The following is a 20,362-nucleotide window of genomic DNA, read 5'->3' as shown; positions in this document are numbered from 1 at the left end:
TTGTGGCCCTGTAAGATAATCATTGATATTTATAGTAATGCAAACAGGCCTTGCTCTGTTCCTTTCGGCAGAGAAGGACCCGTTCACTGTCTGCATAGGAGTTCTGTGCATAATACATTTGGGACCTAATAAACCAAGCACGTGATGCCTTATTGCAGGGTTGAGTAAAGGTACGAGTTTAGTTTATATGGAAGGAGGCTGACCTCCTGTAGAAAATCTGTGATTTATAGTTTTCTGCTATTTAATATGTTCATCAGGGAAGATAATACCACGTTTTGGGCTTTGGTTTCACCTACGTGTTTTGTATCGTTCCGTGTTTTTGTTATATATTCTCTTCGACTCCTGGATTTATATATTTTCTCTGACAAAATGAGTCACTCCGCGTTTTCTATGTCTGCACCAAATTGCCTTTTGTTACCAGGTAATCCTTTCTTGCATCAGACCTGCCCATGTATTTATTCCTTTTCCACCAAGGTGTTAAAAGAAAACAAGATAGAAAAATCCCTAAGATGGTTCTCGTTTAAAGGGGAAGTACCATTAAATATTATTCATAAAATCCAGTGCTGTATACTGAAATGTAAGTCGGCGTTGGCAAAAACTGTTTCTCGTTTTGTTCCAGTAAACTTCCTTTATCTGCAGACCCCGAGGCTGCCATTGTTAGTCATGTGATATCTTGGGTGACTTTCCCTGCACTGAGTTGATGCTTTATGGCAATGCTAATGAAGTCCTTTCCTCCATAGAGTTTCATTAGTTAGAGCATCTGGCTGTGTGATTAAGACGGAGCTATTCTACTATTCACCGTAAGCACTATAAGAAGTGGTCAGGTGTTTGTTGAAAAGATTGTGCCAGGATAATAGGGCTAGAACATATGCAGATGCCTGAAAACATTATATTCCCCCATGTTTGATGGGGAAGAATTTTGCAAGTTAGAGTGAGGGCATGAGGAGTCCCTCCCCCCGCAACTTATCTTTACATTAATTGCATGCAAAAAGTTGAATATATCTTAAATTGTCTGGATCTCTCTCTTCCAGCAAAAATAAAAACCTGTGTCTAATCAGCAGCATTTCTTTGACGGATTATTTATGAGCTGCTTCTTGATTGACTTTACTGTGTAAAACCTCACTAGCAGCACAGCCATAAAATTAGATCTGCCTGTAATTCTTCGAGAACAAGACAAGGGTCACACGAATAGGTTACAGGATCTTCGGTAAAAGGAGCATAATGTTTACCCGTCCAATAGTAAAAAGCTCCAGTCTATGGCACCCAAACGGGTCACAGTTTATTTCATCATAGAGGAACAACACTTACATCATTTTTTTTCTCAATAGATTTAAAATGTTGTGATTCTTTTATATATTTATATATAAAAGATCCAGGAGCATCTTCCGTAAAAGCATGTACCAGTATTTCTTTAAAGGCAGCCTCATAAACAAACATGAAAATACTTTGTAAGTTCTGAGTATTCTCATCACTGATTGGCTGCTTGAAGCAGCCAATCTGGCAGGAAGGCACTCCCATTGAGTGGGAGAATTTTTTTTGCACGTGGGCATGAGGGTCTCAATAAACTCTTGCCCACGGTGTTGATCTAGTCATTGCTGGTGGCAAGGGAGATGTGATTGGCCGAACACACAGACTATAGCAAAGGGTGGGCAAATGCTTATGGAGGCTTTCTGCTAATGCCAATGAAGTCCATCCCTTGCAAGACTTTCGTTTGTAAGAGCATCCGGCTGGGTGATTAAAGGGACTCTCCAGCCATCATGTGCTCTCAGTGCCAAGCAGGAGCTGGACAAGGCTCATAAAATATCACAACTGACAATGATGGCAGCCGACAGGTCTGCAGATAAAAATTCCTTAGGACTTCCCCTTTACAAACAGTGCATTGTATAAAGTACAATTTTGTAATATTGAGACCACATAGAGAAATGTTTTTTTTTCTTTAATTTTTATTGGTGCTGTTATTTTAAATTTAACCCATTCCTAATATCCGAGCAGACCATTAAGGAAGAAAGGTGCATTATCTCCCATAGGTATAAATGAATATTTGCATATAGGCTGCCACCCCTTCAGCTATAAGGATTTGCACTAGACATAGTAGAATTTATTTTAATTCTCTACATTGATACAGTTCTTGGCTGTTTATAACATGTATCTTTTAAAAAAAAATAAAATACATTATTCGGCCGCTTTTCTTGGGCGGAATAATGGTGTGTAATGAAATCCTATTCCTTAAATAGATAACAATAATGGAAAACCACAAGCTGGTATGCCAGACTTTCCTCGAGAGATTTGGCTTCTCGTTACGAGGAATAGACAGGTGTTAACGCAGGAGCTGAAGGCCGAGAAAGAGATGTGGCTTTAATGGCAGCAACCCCGGTGTGTTAACGAAGTCATTATGTGAATGTGCCGGTGAGGAACCCTATACTCATCTGATAAATAAAACCCCAAGCTTTATCTTCATACATAACAATTCTACTTGGCCCTAATGTCAGGGCGTTAAATGTGTTTCTAAAACAAGGAGGCCAAATTCGTTCCTAATGTCGCCATGGTAACCGGCAGTGTAGGCTCTTTGTTATTGGGACACGTATCCTTAAAGGCACAAAGCCGTCACAAGGATATCACGTACCTGTCCTCTCTCTAGTGACGCTCTTATGTCTTGTGAGGTGGTAACTAGCAAACGCACCCGGGAACTCCCTAAATGAGCTGCCCCGGAGACTCGTATTAACCCTTGACTTGTCGTTATTGGAAGATGCACTTAATCGAGTAACCTGCGTTCAAGTACCGCTATTCTATTTTCTGTCAGATTCAGTTATCTTGTGGAATTAAACAGATATTGGAATGACTTCCTCAGCCTGGTAAAATGTCAGTTCTGTGTTACCTTTGGAAACAGAGGTTCTCAATATCGGTTAGTCTGAGAGTTGTGAGAGTGACCAATATGGCGGCAGGGCATTGATAGAAAACATGGTATATTTTGCTGTATGTTTCTACAGATTTATTGTTTTAACAGGGAATTTAAATGAAATATAAAAATGGACAGCGCTCTATATATTTCACGATGTCCATTTTTTTTTCTTTGTCAGATCCATTATTAAGAGTTTGTGCTCCAAGTATTTTTTCAGTGTATTTAAGTATTCAGGGTCTGGCCCCTTGTGAAGAATAAGTCGATTTCATTATTTTTGCCTAACTGTTTGTGGGGATCTGTAAGGTTTGTCTTTTTATTAATTTATTTCATTTTTGTTTTGTCAGTGGTTATTTAGCGCTGTACGATATTAGATTTATTTAACAGGGAGTTTTCAGTTGTAGGTGAGTAACTTATTAGCAGCCTTTTGTTTTGGAGGAATATGTGGCGGGCACAGCGGGGGGAAATACCACAAAAGAATACTAGGTACGTAGCCTCGAGCCGTTTGGCATTGTGTGCCTTCATACATACACCTTTTGTCTCCAGATGTGACGCGTAAAGCATGACAAATAACGATACATCATGGTCACCACGTCGAGCGGACATGCGCTTTTCTTTCGCATTCGTACAGTTGGACGCAGCTGTTGAGTTCCACATTTTGTTGAAAAACCTTTTATATATTTATTATGGGTTTTTTTGTGGTCATTTATCTCTGTTTTGTTTGCAGAAGTCTGACTTTTAAGCAATTTTTGGGAATATATACTTGTTTCTAGAACACCCATTCTCTGGCTTTTATTTATTTTTTGTACTGAGCAAAATGGAATTGTGAGCCTCATCTTTTTTTCCTCTTCTGTGCGTTGGGAAATAATTGGATATGATTGAAAATGCAGTTATATTTTCGGATCTGTTGGGTATGTCGAAAATGGGGTTTCATCATCGGCTCGGTGCTGTGAAGTTGCACTCAGATCTTAAAGCACGTTTTCTGTTAGAATTGGTAATTGTGTGGCATACTTCATTGAAACGATGGGATAATATTCCTGGTGCGGAATAAAATCTGACTTGCTTTTTCTTCTGATGTTTAGCAGTATGACAAAGAAAAACAATGTGTTTATAAATGGAGCGCTTCAAATATATATATATATATATATATATATAAGTCTGAATATAAGACTACCCTATAAGAAAAAAGTTTTGTTAGTAAATATTCACATGTAAACCATTTTTCATATTTAATAAAAAAAAAAAACTGATTGAGAAAAATGCATTTTTTGTTTTTATTTCCTTTTATTTGCCAACCTGCCCCAGTTATGCACATCTGCCCCCCCAGATATGCCTTATACCACCCTATATGCCACTGCCTCCCTGATATTCCTTTTAACCCCCTACATGCCATTCGGCCTCCCTGATATTCTTTTTAACCCCCTATATGCCACTCTGCCTCCAGAAAACCCTTATACCCCCCATGCCACTCTAACCCTCCCCTGACTTACTAGACTAGTCCCCCCCCCCCCCGCCGCTGCTGCCGGCATTTCTGCCGGAGCATCTGTGAATGAGCACCGGAAGGTCATATGATGCCGGTGCTCCGTCATAGAAGCCCCGGCAGAAGTGCCGGCAGCAGTGGAGGTTGTCTGGGTGCAGACCTCCACCGGCTGCCGGAGAGGAGGATCCAGGTACCCTGCAGCTCTGCGCGGGATCTGGATCTTAGTCTTGTAGTCTATTTGAAGTTTGAGTAGAAGACGACTTCGAATATAAGACGATGGTTATTTTTAATATTATATATATATATATCTATATATATTTAGTTTTAGATGCCCTTGGAAGGGATAATAGAGAGCGCTCCAATCTGCAACTGATATAGAAAGCCTACCTCACTTTGCCACAATATATATATAATATAATATAATAAAAATAGACGAGTGGCATAAGGGATATACTGCTGTTGCTCTTCATATGATGCACCTATTGTTTTGGATAGCAGCCCCAGGGTAATTTTAAGCTGCTCCCCCCCCTACCATCGCAGGTATAAGTGACAAGGGGACTTAGCCTTAGGAGATTTCTTATTCCTGCTGTTGGAACTGGAAGTGAATTTCATTTCTCATAAAATTTCTCTTGGACGCTTTATTTGTCCTTCCATAGCCGTGAGATAATTAAATGCCTACGTCGGCGCATGGTGATTGGCATCTGCAAAATGATAGAAGGATATCGTAAATGAGAAAAATCAGTAGATGCTGCTCCTTAGTGAAATAATTCAAATTCCGTGTGTATATTTTGTTTGTGCTCTGTAGGTGATGCTTAATATTATACAGCGAGCACCTTTTATGTATAATTCTATTTATATGGAAGAGGTATTTTAAAATGAGAAAAATCCTGTGACCAAGTAGACGTACCTTACTATTTTACTGCTGGTGCCTCCTGGTTATATTTAATATTAATCTCCGGGAAAATGTTCTATATTGGCGTCCAGAATTTCTGTGTATGGCTCCCAACATCCTGCTCTTATACAAATATTTCGCTCCCCTCCCTGCCCGGTATGCCGTTTAATGTGGTGCTTTATATTAAATAGGCACATCGAAAATACTCTAGAATTTAATTTTTGCTGCCGAGGAGACCCCGTGACTTATATCTCTGCATCGCAGATCCCATAGGAGGAGAAGTGTTCGTAAGATAAATAGCCTTGATCATCGCGGCATTCTTTCCCTAACAAGGTATTATCCTGTGATATAAACAAGGGTAGGCATTCTTTGGATTCCCTAAAATTATCGCGGATATTATTCTGGGGATTTGATCGCTTTTGTATGGTGAAGAAGCATCTTGCTCGTGTTTCCTGATTGTGGTTTGGCTTTCATTTTATTATTATTTTTTTCTTTTTTTTATTTTTACTTTTTTAAAAGGACAAATGAAATTAAAAATATTTTGGTACAGGACCTATTAATGTAGCAGCGTGAAGTGGGACATACCTGTAAGACTATCAATATCTTCACTCCTATTGCTACAAACCATTAAAATCTTATTGTGGTTATACCTGTATGTGAAGACAAATACACAAAGGGCTGGGAAAATATTACATATTCGCTGGAAGAATTGAACGTTGTTGGGTGCGGCGTAGATGATGATAGGAAAAGAGAATGCGGTTGCATTCTTGTATCTTATGGCTTACATACCACAGCCATCATTTAATACATATAGCTGGGAGGTCCCATTAAATTTTGTGTCCCCCTTGAAAATACGTGTTGGGCTTCTGCCAAATCCCCCATGTGTATTTGGTCCTGTTTGTACCGGAATATACCTTCTTCTTTGTCGAGGGCATTAAACGGGCTCTTTAATACGAGATCGGTTGTTTTGTGCACTTCATTAATGTCTTCATTTTAACTTTTTCGGGCTCTGGGCTATAAAGGGCAATTCTAGAAATTTTAAGCAATCAGCAGAAATATTCTATTGGTTGCTATGGTGATTGCTCCACATCTACCATTTTGGACTAGAATTTAGCAAAATTCCATATGTGTGTATACTGAAGAACATTATTATTATTATGATGTTCAGTGTACTAAAGTTGTATGTAATCAACCTAAATATATCATTATTTGATAAAATTATTCTTAAAAATTGTGCCGCTTTACATGGAATGTTCCAAATTCATGATTAAGGGGTATTATAATAATCTAACATTGGAATTTAATGTGGATCTCCATTTTTTTTTTTTTTCTCCCGGCAATGTGGTTATAAGGTTAAGTAGACCTCTAGATTTTTGTCTTTTCAAATAAGCCATTTCTTTGCAGATTTTTCAACACAATAAATGGACCGACCGCTCTAGTTTTTGAGAAAATGGAAGCATCAATTCACATTTGAAAATGTATTAAAATTCTCATTTACTCTGAGAGAAGCTTCTGGACATCCATTACAATACGGCAGGGAAATAATATAACATACACAATTCCTATTAATACGTCATTTTGGAATTATTTTTTTAGATCACTATTTTTTTTTTTTTTAAGTTTTGTAAAAATAGTTTAAAGTTATTTAAAAATGTTTATCAAATGTTATACATGTTTTGCTCAAAAATGATGTATTAAAAGGAATTGTGTGTAATTTCATATTCTTTCTCTGTATATTGAAAAAGCTGCCTGCACTATTTTTATTCACAAACAATCTGAAGACGAGGGGTCCCGTCATTGGTGCTCAGAGCCGCCTCCGGTGGAAACTCTTCAAGGAGGGATCTCGGTGTTGAGATCCTAATAATCTTGTGGAAGTTCATATTGGAGCCCTGCGGTCATTAGATTTCTTTACACTGTAAATAATGAGAAATTAATAAACTGTTTCACCCCTCGTTTTTCTGGTTCACGTAAAACATTTAGTTAGGAAGAGCAGTTTGATTAATGTAGATACATAGATCTGATGTTTCTGGGTAGTCCACAAACCCTTTACGCGGCAGAGATAATTTGTTCTACAAACTAGTTTAGAATTTTTTACTTTGTTTTGCGGTCTAGATCTCATATTTGTCAGACGCTACATTTGACTGTTTTAGAACATTAAACCTATATAAGAAACCCACCTTATGTGCATATTATCAGTCTTAGTGTTCACTTTGGCATACCCCTCTCAATCAACATTTTAAATGTCCAAAGCATTGGGAGGTGTGGTTAGAGGTGGGAAAGGGGCGGGGATACTTACTTTACCAGTCCATACACGTTGTGATGTAATGAAGTAGAATGTCAGGGTTTGAGATCATACCAAAGTGCTGTCGTTCAATAAATAGCAAATTGGCTGTGTAGGATCTAGAGTTGAGGTCTGTGCTGCAAAGGTCTTAGAGGTACAGTCAGGGAAGATGTCCTGATCTCCCTAACCAGCCCACGATCCCCATAAGCCTGCGAAGGTGCCCAAAAATCAGGTCTCTCATACAAAACAGGGCACAAGGGAGGTATACTTATTCCTCCTTTCAGATACACCTTCAGGATGGGAAATCGATCACATATGCTAATATTGATACTTTTTGCTGGCTTCTCCATTTTGGCTTTATTTTTGTTGAATAAATCATGACAGTGTAATATGTCATGTGTTTATCTGAGGTTGTATTTACCTTAATTTTTAGACCTGCTAAGGAACAGGTGACTGTTATTATGGCATCATATGTAAAACCATAGAATTCAAAGAGGATGTACTTTCTTTTTCACACGACTGTATAAATATAATATGTATACGAATATATATTGTATCTTATTGATTTCTCTCCATCAACAAGTACAATAAAAAAGACACTAGGCTTGTAACGGATGGAACCTTAATTAGAAAAGTTATTTTTTCTTGCGCTCGGGTAATGTTCTGCCTGTCCCTCCTTCGATGGTTGTGATGCTTTGTATGCCATTCTCTCTGCACACGTTTGTTGGTTGAACCGACTCTGTTGCCATCATGTTCTTAGCCTGTGTTGATGGATTTGACTTGAAGAGTGTAGGTGGCCCAATCGAAATGAAATTGGCAGCCAAGTAAAATGTGTTTTAATACATTGTTTAAGCTCGCCAGGAGATGGGATTTTCTGTAGACTTAATGAAATGTGTACATGTTTTGGGTTCCACCAATAAACAGCGTCGCTTGTAAAACAATATTGCCAGGATACAGAATAATTACTGCCGTACATGTGATGTTTCAGACGTTCCTCCAGTGTATTGGGATTCCTCCCAGTTCCCACGGGACGTGTCTTTCTGAAAAAGGCACAAACGTGTCCTTTTTCTCCCAAGCTTCTATCAGGTGAAAACGAGTGCCGGAGGAACCACACGCATCTTCTTTTCTTGAAGACACGACAGACGAAACTGAACGCGTATTATCCTGTCTGTGCCCACAGCTAGACGTAGCATCTCGCGTCCTCACCCACACTTTCCTAGAGGCAGTAGCGGCTGAGCGGTGGTCTTCTAACCAGCCAGAGCTGTTTGCAGTCAGATTGACAGCTCCTGCCAGTCGAGGGTTTAGGTTGTAATACAAATTCAATAAAACTTACTGCATTCTTAAAAACGTACTGTATTAGCATTGCATAAAACATGTTTCTACCGGTGTGTGTTATATAGATATATAGATATATATCTATATATATATCTATATATGGTATATACTAATATTAGGATGTGTAAGGATATACATATTATGTTATGTGACCAATGTTATCCTTCCTGGCTTGTGATGTCCACGTGTTCTGCCTTGTGCTTGCGTGATACAGAGCTCTTGTCGCACGTTGCATGTACATGTTTGTCCTAAAGGAGGAGTAGTAGCAGTATGTTATATGCAGGCTGATTATGTGACAGGAGTCAGTTCTTTATCTGCTAAAAAATTAGCAATAAATGATGTTGTTTTATTCAGAGGATTATGATGTAGAACTGACTGTTTCTATGCGATAAACATTCAAAGTGGGTTTTAGTGTTCTCCTTAGAAGCGTTAATGTGATATATATGCGATATTAAAGTGCTGTACATTCACTACTGTACACTGCGGATCGTTATTTGGCGCAGAATCTCGTCATGGGCATAATGACACAACGCTGTTGGAGCTGCTATAGGTGAATTGGGTGGTCTTCAGTATGGAATTTCATGCCACAACCAATTTGTGCTTTATAAGCAGTTTATTTACATAGTATTTCTCTATAGCAAGAGAAACGGTTTCTGAATTATTTTTTTTGTTTTTTTATTTTTAATTTTTTGGGGACATTAGGAGACAAACTTCACGCAGGTTACACAGTGCTCAGGAACCAGACCCTACTTTCCTGATCACACCTTAATTGATCAGCCACAGGGGGTCATCGGAGACCTTAGCAGTGTCTCCGTTCCACCAACCGAATGCCTGAATTTCTGTATCAAGTGCCGTCACATAGAATCTGTCTGCTGAGAGCCAACAAAAAAGAGGTCGGGTTGTGATCAGTGCTACTTTTAACCTATGACGTACCAGGTACGTTACTGGTCCTATACTGAGTTTTTGTGATTATCCTCAATATATTGACATTTCTGAAGGGGTTAAAGTCATTGCCCCCAGCTGAAAAGTGTCCTTAGAAATAGGTTTCCATTGTTTGTAGCATCTTCTGCCGCGCGCAGGCGTCAGTTTGAAAAGGTAACGATGTAAAATAACCCTGAAGCCCTCCATATGCTGGGAATTAATTTGATTAATCTGGGAGTTTATATTTGAAACCATTTCTTTTATCGGCTCCATTAGCAGTGCATTTGTAACCTGTGGTAGGTGAACGGCTTCCAATAAAATATTCCTTACTGCAGCTGAGGTGGATTTTTTTTTTTCCTTGTGGTTCATTTCAGAACTACAAGAATGAATATCCCTCTTTATTACGGAGTTTTCAGCTCCGGCATGAGTCAGTAATGATTAAAAGACCATAAGACTGTAGCTGCTGGCAGCCATTTTGTGACCCATGTGAAAGGAACAAATGTCAGTAGAACAATTCCAGATGGATTGGAGCCACATTAAAGAAAACACAATCGCATTTGGCAGTGCCTTGTGTTATGAAGTGCACAGACAAATTGTTAGAAGACTGTTTCCATAAATCACGCTTCTCCGCACTGCCTCGACACGTTAAAGGAGAACCTAATTCATACGGTTGTAACTAAGTGGCTTAATTTCCCAGGCTATTGCGCCGGGTTTAGCGTAATGCCTCGGCGGTGCCTAGCACTATGCATTTGTGTTTAGTGTTCTGCTAATGTTCTAGCAACTGCTGTGCGGTTTATCACGCTAACACTAAGCGGTGCTTCCTTTGTTACTGGTTGTGTGGGTAGGTTGTACTGTCCGTCTGGAGCCTGCAGGCCAAATGTTGCCCTGATCTGGGCTTTATTTTTCTCCTAGTGAAGTAATTGGGTTTTTCTGTGGTGTATCATCATTTTTCATACTCCGTTGTGTTTCAACTTAAAAAATATCAAGCCTCGATCACATTTGTTTTCCTTCTAAATATTATAGTATGTTATAATATAGAAATGTTGCACTGTGGTATGTATTGGTCTATTAGCTTGTTGCCCTTCACAGTCATTGTTACTTATTAGCTCATATGTATTTATGGATCGGCGTGGAAGTGCTCTTTGATTAACATAACTTGTTTACAGACTAGTTGCCATCTGTTAAGATCTGATGCTCCACTCAAGAATTAGAACATGTTTTGTTCATCTTTGACGGCTATCCAACTTTTCAGATAGTAGGAAGTTTGCGATGCATTCATGTAATTTTTATGAGATTTACATTTCATCTGCACCAAAAATATACTTTTGTTTTTCCAAAGTTATGGATTTGCCTTATTTCAGGGTAGTAAAAGAAAAACCTCCAGCATAAGTTTTCTCTTTGTCACTTTTATACCAATACAACACAAATATGTTTATAAAAAAAATAGTGTTTTGTATCTTTTCAGATGACCTGCCTTAATCTAGTTTACTATATAAAACACATTCATTATGTTCTTGTCCATATGGTTTTGATAAGCAGTAGAATGTCTTAATAACCCAGAGGGACCTTCATCAGCATAAGGAGGACTCTGTTAGTATTGCCATAAAGAATGATCTTGGTGTGGTACTTGTGTACAAAAATCATAACTACCGGTAATTGTGATTGTATATTTGTTGAGTCAGCTGAACATTTTGCATGTTCATGGACTTTGGTTTCTGTTTTGCTTTTTGGTATTGTTGGGTTGACTATGGTTCCTTGGCCAGATACAAAGAAACTGCCCTGAATGTGTGTGTGTGTGTGTGTGTAGTTTAACAACCACCGGAGATAAACCTGTTGCTTACCAACAGTCTAAAGTTCTTTGTAGATCTTTTAGATGGTCAACGTTCCAGGCGAAGGGTAGTCAAGATTAGGGCCTCCAATACACAGCGTTCTAAGCATCTCACCCAGTAGAACACGACTGGACAGCCGGGTGCAGCCGCAATGGATGTCCCTTCCATCACAAAACGAATGAATATAGACCAAGCAGATAAAAGGCGCACTCACTTGACTGCCGTTTAAAATAACATCTACACAAGTCCAGTGCAGTACAAAATATCAATCATTATTCATTTTCGTAGACGCGAGAACAACAGGCTTAATCATAGACGTTGGGGCCTCTCTAATTCCTATACATAACATTTTAGGAGTCCATTTCAATTTTGTAGCCGTAGAGATCAATAGGACATAAGTTAGGTGGCAGTAGTAAAATGAGTACATAGGTAGATCTTATTTGAATTCTTTTATACACTGTATGGCACACCCCTCCGTAAAGCATATGACTGGAATTAACATGCCACAACTTGAATGTGCCTGGAGTTGGGGAATGCTATGAGATCTATGCAGTCTCTATGTTCGGGAGTTCTTTACGTAGTATAAGGGGAGGTATTAATCCTCCTGTTTTGGTTACTTGGCGTAGCTGAAGTGAGCAGTCGCTGGCCTTTGTGGCTCTGCGCATGTTAGTGCCGCGTCGCTTTCCCCTGAACAGCCCTAGGTTTGAAATGCAGCATATGGAGCTGAGATTATGCACAAGTTAAAGACGAGTTGTGCAATAATTGGCTGTGTGTAAAGCTGCCTGCGCTTGGCTCTTATACAAATGTATATTTCACAATATAAGAAATATAAAGCTCTTCATAGCCGTTAAGCCATATGACCTGATTTAAGAACTATTCATTCTTTAAACCCCCCAATTTTCATTATCACGTCTTTGTAGTATTTTTAGCCATGTGAATACTTGAAAACATCCACACATTTTATTTTTATTTTTTTTGTCAAGTTAAAATTTTTGAATAATCTTGCGTTATTTTTGTATCATTTATCATAGTCTCCTTACCTTACTGCAGGTTACTCCCTTTCTTACATTAAATCTCTAGTGGGACCACTATGACCAACTATGAGAAAAGGACTTTGCAAGGTCTTTCTGTGCTCTCTATCGCAAAACATTAAGCATGTGATGAAGCTCCGAGATATCACAACCTGAAATGATGAGCTCCAAGGTAGCAGATAAAGTCCAACATAATAACAAGAAGCAGGGCACATTTCATCAGAGGCGCTGGTTAAATGCTGAAGGGACCCCACCACCTTTCAACGATGTACGCCACATTTTGAAGACACTGATCACTAGTATGTGGCTTGGTCCTGGATTTGTTTATCTGGAGCCACATCACCTCGTTTTACCAAATTGTGAGCTTCTGATGTGTTTTCTTGTCATGTCCGTTCTTGACTATAGTTTTGTAGGCTAATGAGGGGAATTTAAATGGTTTCCGCCCGATATCTCTGTAGGGGTCATAATATGGTTGATGTTTCACTTGTGGACATTGTCAGAAAATACGATACAGATGAGTAGGTAGAATGGTCATGACTATAAAGCTTTGTAGCAACCTTCTGTACTATTTAGTTTTATATATGGCATCTGTGCACAGGAGAAATCTGCTTGCACGCGAGAGGTACCCCTTATGTGACACATGGTCAATATGTCTGAGTTTCCAGATTGCAGACGGGTTGTTGGAGAGTGCTGAGATGCAAGACAGAACACACAGTATATTCCAGGGGTTCTCAAACTGCGGCCCTCCAGCTGCTGCAGGACTACATCTCCCATACTCCTCAGCCAGCCCCTTAGCTGAAGGAGCATTATGGGAGATGTAGTCCTGCAGCAGCTGGAGGGCCGCAGTTTGAGAACCCCTGGTATATTCAGACGGCTTCTTTTCTCTGTGAGACGTTCGGCTATACCTCTGCTTTGTCATACAGGGTTTCTTTAGGTCCGTGTCCTGGTTGCCATTATATTTATTGATATAGCACCGTCATATTTCACAGTGTTGTCCGATGAGTAAACGGGACAAAGGGTGAGGAAGACCCAGTGCGAGCACAGAATCAACAGCAAACCCTCCAAGGCACATGCTCTACACTTGCACAGTTCTTGTTAGAAATGTCCAGAGTACCTGCAGCGGGTAGACTTTCCATCTTCCTGCATTGGTTTACATTTAAGAGTTCCTAAAATGGTGCATTTTGCAGTTGAGTAACGTAGAAACACAGAATTTGATGGCAGATAACCATTGGCCCGTATTGTCTGCCCAGTTTTACTGATTTAAAGTCTCAGACCTTAATCAGTTCTTTTGTCTACAGGAACCATATGTCTATCCCATACATGATTTAATTCCCTCTCCTCTACCTCTTCTGATTGGACGCTGTTCCATTTATCTAACCCCCTCTCTAGAAGAAGAATACAAGGACGTTTTATTTTACAAACAGCTGACTTTAGATTATAACTTCTTGTTCTAACGCCTCCCCAGTTATGCACATTTGAGCCCAGGCTTGCCACACTGCCTCCCTGATATACCACTTTGCCCCCCCCCCCCCGACTTACCCTCCGTGCTCCAGACTCCTTAGTGTCTAGTAGTGGCAGCCGCTGAACGTCTGCGAGATGCGCGTAGACAAACCTCTGCTGCCGGCACTTTCGCTGGAGCTTCTATGACTGAGCACCAGAAGGTCATGTCACGCTGGCGCTCCATCGTAGAAGCCCTGTCGGAAGTGCCGCCAGTAGCGGAGGTTGTCTGTGCGCATCGCACAGATGCCCACCGCCTGCGAGAGAGGAAGATCCAGGCCCCTTGTAGCGCTGCGGGGGATCTGGATCTTGGTGGTATTATCTGACCTTTGAGGTTGGATTATGAAACGAAGGGTATTTTTCAGAGCATTTTCTCTGGAAAAAAAACCCTCATGTTATATTCGATAAAATCGATTCAGCTAATTGATAATGAAAATCGTTGCCAACAAATTTAATTATTGATTATCTATTTAATGTTTGTAACCCTGTTTACTGTGTATAAAGCCGCGTTGTTTGTATGCCTGTTAAAGGGACGTAATCTCCATGTTTCGACAAACATCAGTCTGGCATAATGTTTTTTTTTACTCTTTGTCTCAGTAACATAGTAACAGGTTGAGTATCTGCTGCTGGCGAGAATATTTGAAATGCATGTCTGAAAGCAACGATATAGCAGGAACAAGGAATTTAGGGCTGCAACCCCCATATGTTTGAATAATAATAGTCAACCAGATTGATTAATTGGTAATTAATTGACTTCCCCAACAAACATGCAAACAACCTCCTCTGACCAAAATACTTCTTGTACAGCCTCTTAGGAAAAGAAATACTTTAAATCACATGTTCAGTTAGAGCCCCTCCGAAGCATAACGCTGCTCTTAAGTGTAATATTGTTCCCACAAGTTCTGATGTAGTCTCAAAGCTCTTATGAACGATCGTTACTTTGTAAGCCGGAAGAATGCTGAACACAAGGCTGCGGCGGATCCCAGGAAAGCGGTGGCTACGGTGAGGTCCACGTTTATCACATTGTTCCTGGAACAGTTGGAAGATCATCTAACGATACTGTTCTCTTACCTTGACATTTCCTATCTCTATGAAATGACAACTATAAATAAAAGGGAATTCAGAAGTATATGGGAAATCTGAAGGTCACTTGTTATACTCTTCTGGCTTTGAATACATTCAAATCTGGTGGTGGCAGAAGTATTTTTTCGCTTTTTCTGAGTGTAGTGAAAATGTTTTTGGAGGAGTTGTGCTTAAAAAGTAGTTGACAAAATAGGGTTCCTTAGAATTTGGTTGAATAAAGGTTTCAGTATTTTTTTCCAATCATGTTTTAATTTTCATATATTAAACATTTCAATCACATCTCTTCCGTTTAAGGCGATGCTTCACTATGCTAAGTCCACTTAATATGATGCATATATATATATATATATCTATATATATATCATAATTACAAAATATGTCCTATTCCAAAGATAAAGATATTTCATAAAATATGCGATAAATAGAGAAAGTTCTCCTGTCTCGCCTCTACATCTCCCAGGTGCCTCTAACCCTAGGCTCATCCCTGACACACATTCTCGATAATAAAGATGATAATGGTGTTGGGGGAGAGACTAGGGTTGGTGACACCTGGGAGATGGAGACGAGGGACAGGAGACGGCTTGATGGAGGTGCGCTGCGCAGGGTCAAACAGCATCACGGTATGCAAGAAAGCACCAAGGATAGATGAAACAGAAGTGGCAGCAGGCACAGTGAGCTCCATTCCAGGTAAAATCATGTTGCTTCCATTATGTTTAATGTGCTGAGGCGTTTATTAATGGACATTTAATTTTCTCCAACTGTACTCACTGTATCTGGCACAGTAGACAGGCTGAGTCTGGCACTATACATTTACACACACACACACACACACACACGCGGACTGACTGGCACTATGTGTATGCAGTACACACACACACTACCCCCCCTCCGCCTCGTGGCGACCTGCTGCATGTTACATGACCCGCGGGGGCGCCTCATGGCACCCGCTTCACTGCGCCACTGCAGCCAGGCAGGAGGGTCTGGTTTCCCAACGGTGTCCCTGGCCCTTCCTCCCACCTTGCCTTATAAGTGGCTTCTAGTCGTCATGGTGACCTGGCACCTGGGGGTTTGTTGAACCTGCCCTAGACAATAACTATATAGCTCTTTGTCGGGCTCGACGCGCTAACAGTATAGGTGATATGTAGCCGACGCGTCGTGTGATGCTGCTGGGCTATTTCTGTTACTTTGATTGCGATGGCTCCTGTACACCCAGGGCTAGGAAAATCCCAGGAAACACAGCAACCCTTTACGAAAAACGGCTTCTCAAATGACCGCCCAGCCACGTGCCTGCTACTGTTCCTCCTACAAACTCTGCCGACTTACCTGGATGTCACAAGGATGCCTGCACTCCATTTAAAATCCCATTTAATGAAATACTGCTTGCGTTGGTAATGTTCACGGACTCCAGCGTGGGTTGTCGTATTAGATGCTCGAAATACAAAGAGAGAGCTTTCCTTATGATACCTGGGAGTGTGCAGCACAGAGAGCGGCAAAGATAAATATGCGATAAAAGTTAATGCTTGGTGATATAGCTACTCAGCCGGAACATAACTCTTTATACTCTCTAATAATAAACACCCTTTCCATTGGCGAAGCTGCGGACGTTGAGACGGCTTGAGATCTAGCAACAGTAACATATGGTGAATGCTCGTGTTTAGCGAGTAGCCGCAGTCTCCACGGGCCAATTTTTCATGTAGAATAATGCGTTTGGGTCGGCAGTCAGTCGATAACCGCTCTGGATATCACCTGGAGTACTTCAGAGGTTGAGTGGAGATTTGCGCGGCATAATTCACTGGTGTAATTAAATCGAAGTACCTTAATTGTGTTCCGTGGTCTCCCGAAGGCTGCTATCCTTGATATTTGCCTTCATTTTGTAACCGCAATGCCTCTGCGATTCAGGGGGCTTCTTTTGATCTTGGTTCACGTAAATTATGATATAAATTAAAACGGGTATTGAGTTGTGCTGCAAACGCCGGTCCGTCGGCACATTTGTTGGATGCTTTGAGTCTGTGTTCTGCACCTAGGAAAGCCTACAGAATTTTATATGCAAGTTACCAAATAGAATCGATGATTACTGAATGCGTCATGGTGCGCTCCTGTTTTCATAGGTGTCATGGATGAACTCCAAAGCTTGGACCCAAGAAGGCAGGAGTTGTTAGAAGCGCGGTTCACTGGTGGTGTCAGTGGCAGCACTGGGAGCACTGGCAGTTGCAGTGTAGGAGCAAAGGTAAGTAGTACCCGTGCAATGTAAATCCATATTCAAAATGTGTGTCATGTATCTTGGCACTATGCATGGATAGTTATTGCATAGTGCAGACCTTTAGTCTTTAGGTTTGCTGAACGTATCGCCGAAAAGCTCTTCAAAGCCAGAATAGAAAATGTAATTGAAGATGTCCATAAATCGGCCATGTATAAAAGCCCTAATTCATATGTATTTCTATAAATATTAATGCCACCTGCTCAGAATACATGTAATCTGTAGGATAGGTACAGGCTGGCAGATGAGGTTGTATCCCTGTCCATCGATGGTATGAGGACATGCATACACTACTACATTATTACTGCCAGTCGTGAATCTGAAAGGTAAATTATTTTTTCCTTTTTTATAAATCCATTTGATGATTTCAGTTATAAGTTTACAGTGCCTTTACACCTTTTGTAGTTACGACACGCGCTGTGCGTTTCTGGATACAGCGTCTGTGAATCGAGAGTCCTGTTGCTCCCATAGCAGCTCTGTAGTTTCAAGTTATCAGACCACCGCTGCCCAGAAGCGTATTTTTCCTGGGATTCCTCGGTGCATACGTGAAACCCCCAGGACGTTCTTTGAGGCATCTTGGGTTGATATTACTAAAGATGTTCTGATATCCTTATGCATACAAATGGCTTCCTCAGGGGTGTTGTTTTATATGTAGTGTAACCAGACATTACCGCTATGGAGCTGTATTTCTGACTTGTAAGAATTACTTGGCTTTACTTGCCCACCCATGGGGTACCATTGGATTTTTGAGTTCTGGAGCACATACAGGCTTTGCCTATAGCAGATGTCTTGTGGTTTGTTATTGAGAAGTGGCACCTAATTTCTAGATCCATACGTTCATTGCTTGCTTTATATCAGCAGGTAAAATGTAATGCAAACATAACAAGAAAAACATTTTTCTTTAGTGTGGTTACCATAGTAAGCCAAGTAAAACTTACTCTGCTCTGCAGTGGATTCCCTTTGGGAATTTTGAAAATTGAGCACTTTGTTAAGCTGTTTTTCGTGCATCTACCCCAGCGTCGCACCCTCCCACATCCAATACCACAACATTCAGGATTTCAAAATCAATTAAAAAAATTCTGTTCATCTTCTGTGACCATGGAGGGGGGTCCAGAGCCTTGCCTCGGGAGGGGCACTCGCACTTACCCACACATACATAAACTAACGCACACATCCAAACACCAACACACCGAGACATGTAACTCACACACCAGACACGCATACAAACACTCACATACTCTGACACTAACACGCACATCTAAACACTCACACAACCAGACACTGGCACGCTCTGACACTAACGCGCACATCTAATCACTGTTGCTCCTCCGGTGGCCGGCGACCCTACGGTTTGCAAGGTCCTCAAAGTTTCACTGCCTTCAAACGTCACACTAGTTACTCCAGGTCACTTTAGCCTAATAACTGTAGATGTGAATGATGATGCGGGCAAGATCTAAAACATTATGGAGCTAATTATTTATTAGCTGGCAATCAATGGAAAAATAAATGCATAAGTATTATTTTTGCCAGCCGAGTAGCTGATCTTTGGTAAGAATGTTATAAGATTCCATCTGCTCTTGTTTTATTATTACAATAAAGGAAATGTCTGACATGTTCCAAAAGCTTCACTCAGACTACCAAATTCCTGCAAACATATCTCTGATCCATGTTTATTGGAAAGAATTAAATTGTGTGTGCTGGATCCGGCATACTTATCTCGCAATGTTAAAAGTGAGCAATAAACTGTACTTTTGCACCTGTGCTTCAAGGTTACCTTTGTTTTTAATGGTTTGATTTCATATATCTTCTTTCCCGTGTATAACAGGCCTCCACAAACAATGAAAGTTCAAACCACAGTTTTGGAAGTCTTGGTTCTTTAAGTGACAAAGAGTCAGAGGTAAGCTTTCAGCTATTGTGGATTATTTCCTCCTTGGATCTTGGACACTATGCAATATATATGGCCAGCCCTGGTGGCCCTTCAAGAAATCTCCGCTGTACATTTTGAAGGTTATCTCGGTGGTTGATGTACGCGTTACCTTGGGCCAGCTCAACCCTTCTTGCTGGAGAGTCATTAGAAAGGCCTCACAAGAGTTGAAGTGCTTCTTGACATCTGGTTCATGATATTAGCAAGACCTGCACGCTCCCGTTTTAGTGAATACACCCACATTAAACATCTTGCTTTCGTTGGCTCACGTTATAATATATATTAGCGTTTGTAGATATTTGCTGTGCTATACTGTCAGCTTTCGCAATCATTTTCTAGACGCCAGAAAAGAAGCAGCCTGACTCTTCAAGAGGAAGAAAAAGAAAGGCTGAAAATCAGAGTGAAAGCAGTCAAGGTAAAACATGTCGAGATGCTGATGGGTAGTGTTTGTATGGAGTGTCTGAAAACAACCCCCGCCCCCCCTATTTTAAGGCTTTTTTTTTTTTTTTTTTTTTTTTTTTTAGGACAATCTAGTCTCCATTTAATTCTCCATTTTGTTTTGTATGGCATATGAAGTGGCATCTCAAGCTTGTTTTGTATAATATTTTCCTCTTCTGCCTGCTTGGGTTTAATGTAAACGGGAAGCGTACACTTCCTGAACATGTGCTGTAGCACTCCCGTTGGAATAGCAGAAGCTAATCACACGTATGTTGGCTGAAGGGTCATAAAAAGTGGACTTGCACGTTGTCTTTACATACCTCTGCTCCAGTCCATCCAAGTGTTCCGTAATAGCCTCTGGATTCTGAGCGTATCAAAAGTCTAGGCTAACGAACTGTGCTGCCAAACACGGAGGAAGCTAAATTATAGAGCTTTCAGGTTCCAAAGTAATTTGGATGGGAACGGTGCCAAGGTTAACACCAGTCAAGATACACCTTG

At 40.5% G+C, this 20,362-nt stretch overlaps 1 protein-coding gene across 1 annotated transcript in view; it reads left to right on the top strand.

Annotated features, from left to right (window-relative positions):
• LOC149285949 (serine/threonine-protein kinase tousled-like 1) overlaps positions 1 to 20,362 on the top strand; it is a 39,254-nt gene that overhangs the window by 7,126 nt on the left and 11,766 nt on the right. Inside the window, exons 2-4 of the mRNA XM_089494637.1 lie at positions 17,354 to 17,472; positions 19,328 to 19,399; positions 19,766 to 19,841. Of these exons, the coding sequence (XP_089350763.1) occupies positions 17,354 to 17,472; positions 19,328 to 19,399; positions 19,766 to 19,841 (267 nt within the window). The remainder of the gene's footprint in view (positions 1 to 17,353; positions 17,473 to 19,327; positions 19,400 to 19,765; positions 19,842 to 20,362) is intronic.

The sequence above is a fragment of the Sceloporus occidentalis genome, unplaced genomic scaffold (genome assembly GCF_023333645.1).
Source record: "Sceloporus occidentalis isolate IW3139 unplaced genomic scaffold, rSceOcc1.0.p SCAF_74, whole genome shotgun sequence".
Taxonomy (NCBI): Eukaryota; Metazoa; Chordata; class Lepidosauria; order Squamata; family Phrynosomatidae; genus Sceloporus; species Sceloporus occidentalis.
This window is presented reverse-complemented; position numbering and strand designations above follow the sequence as displayed.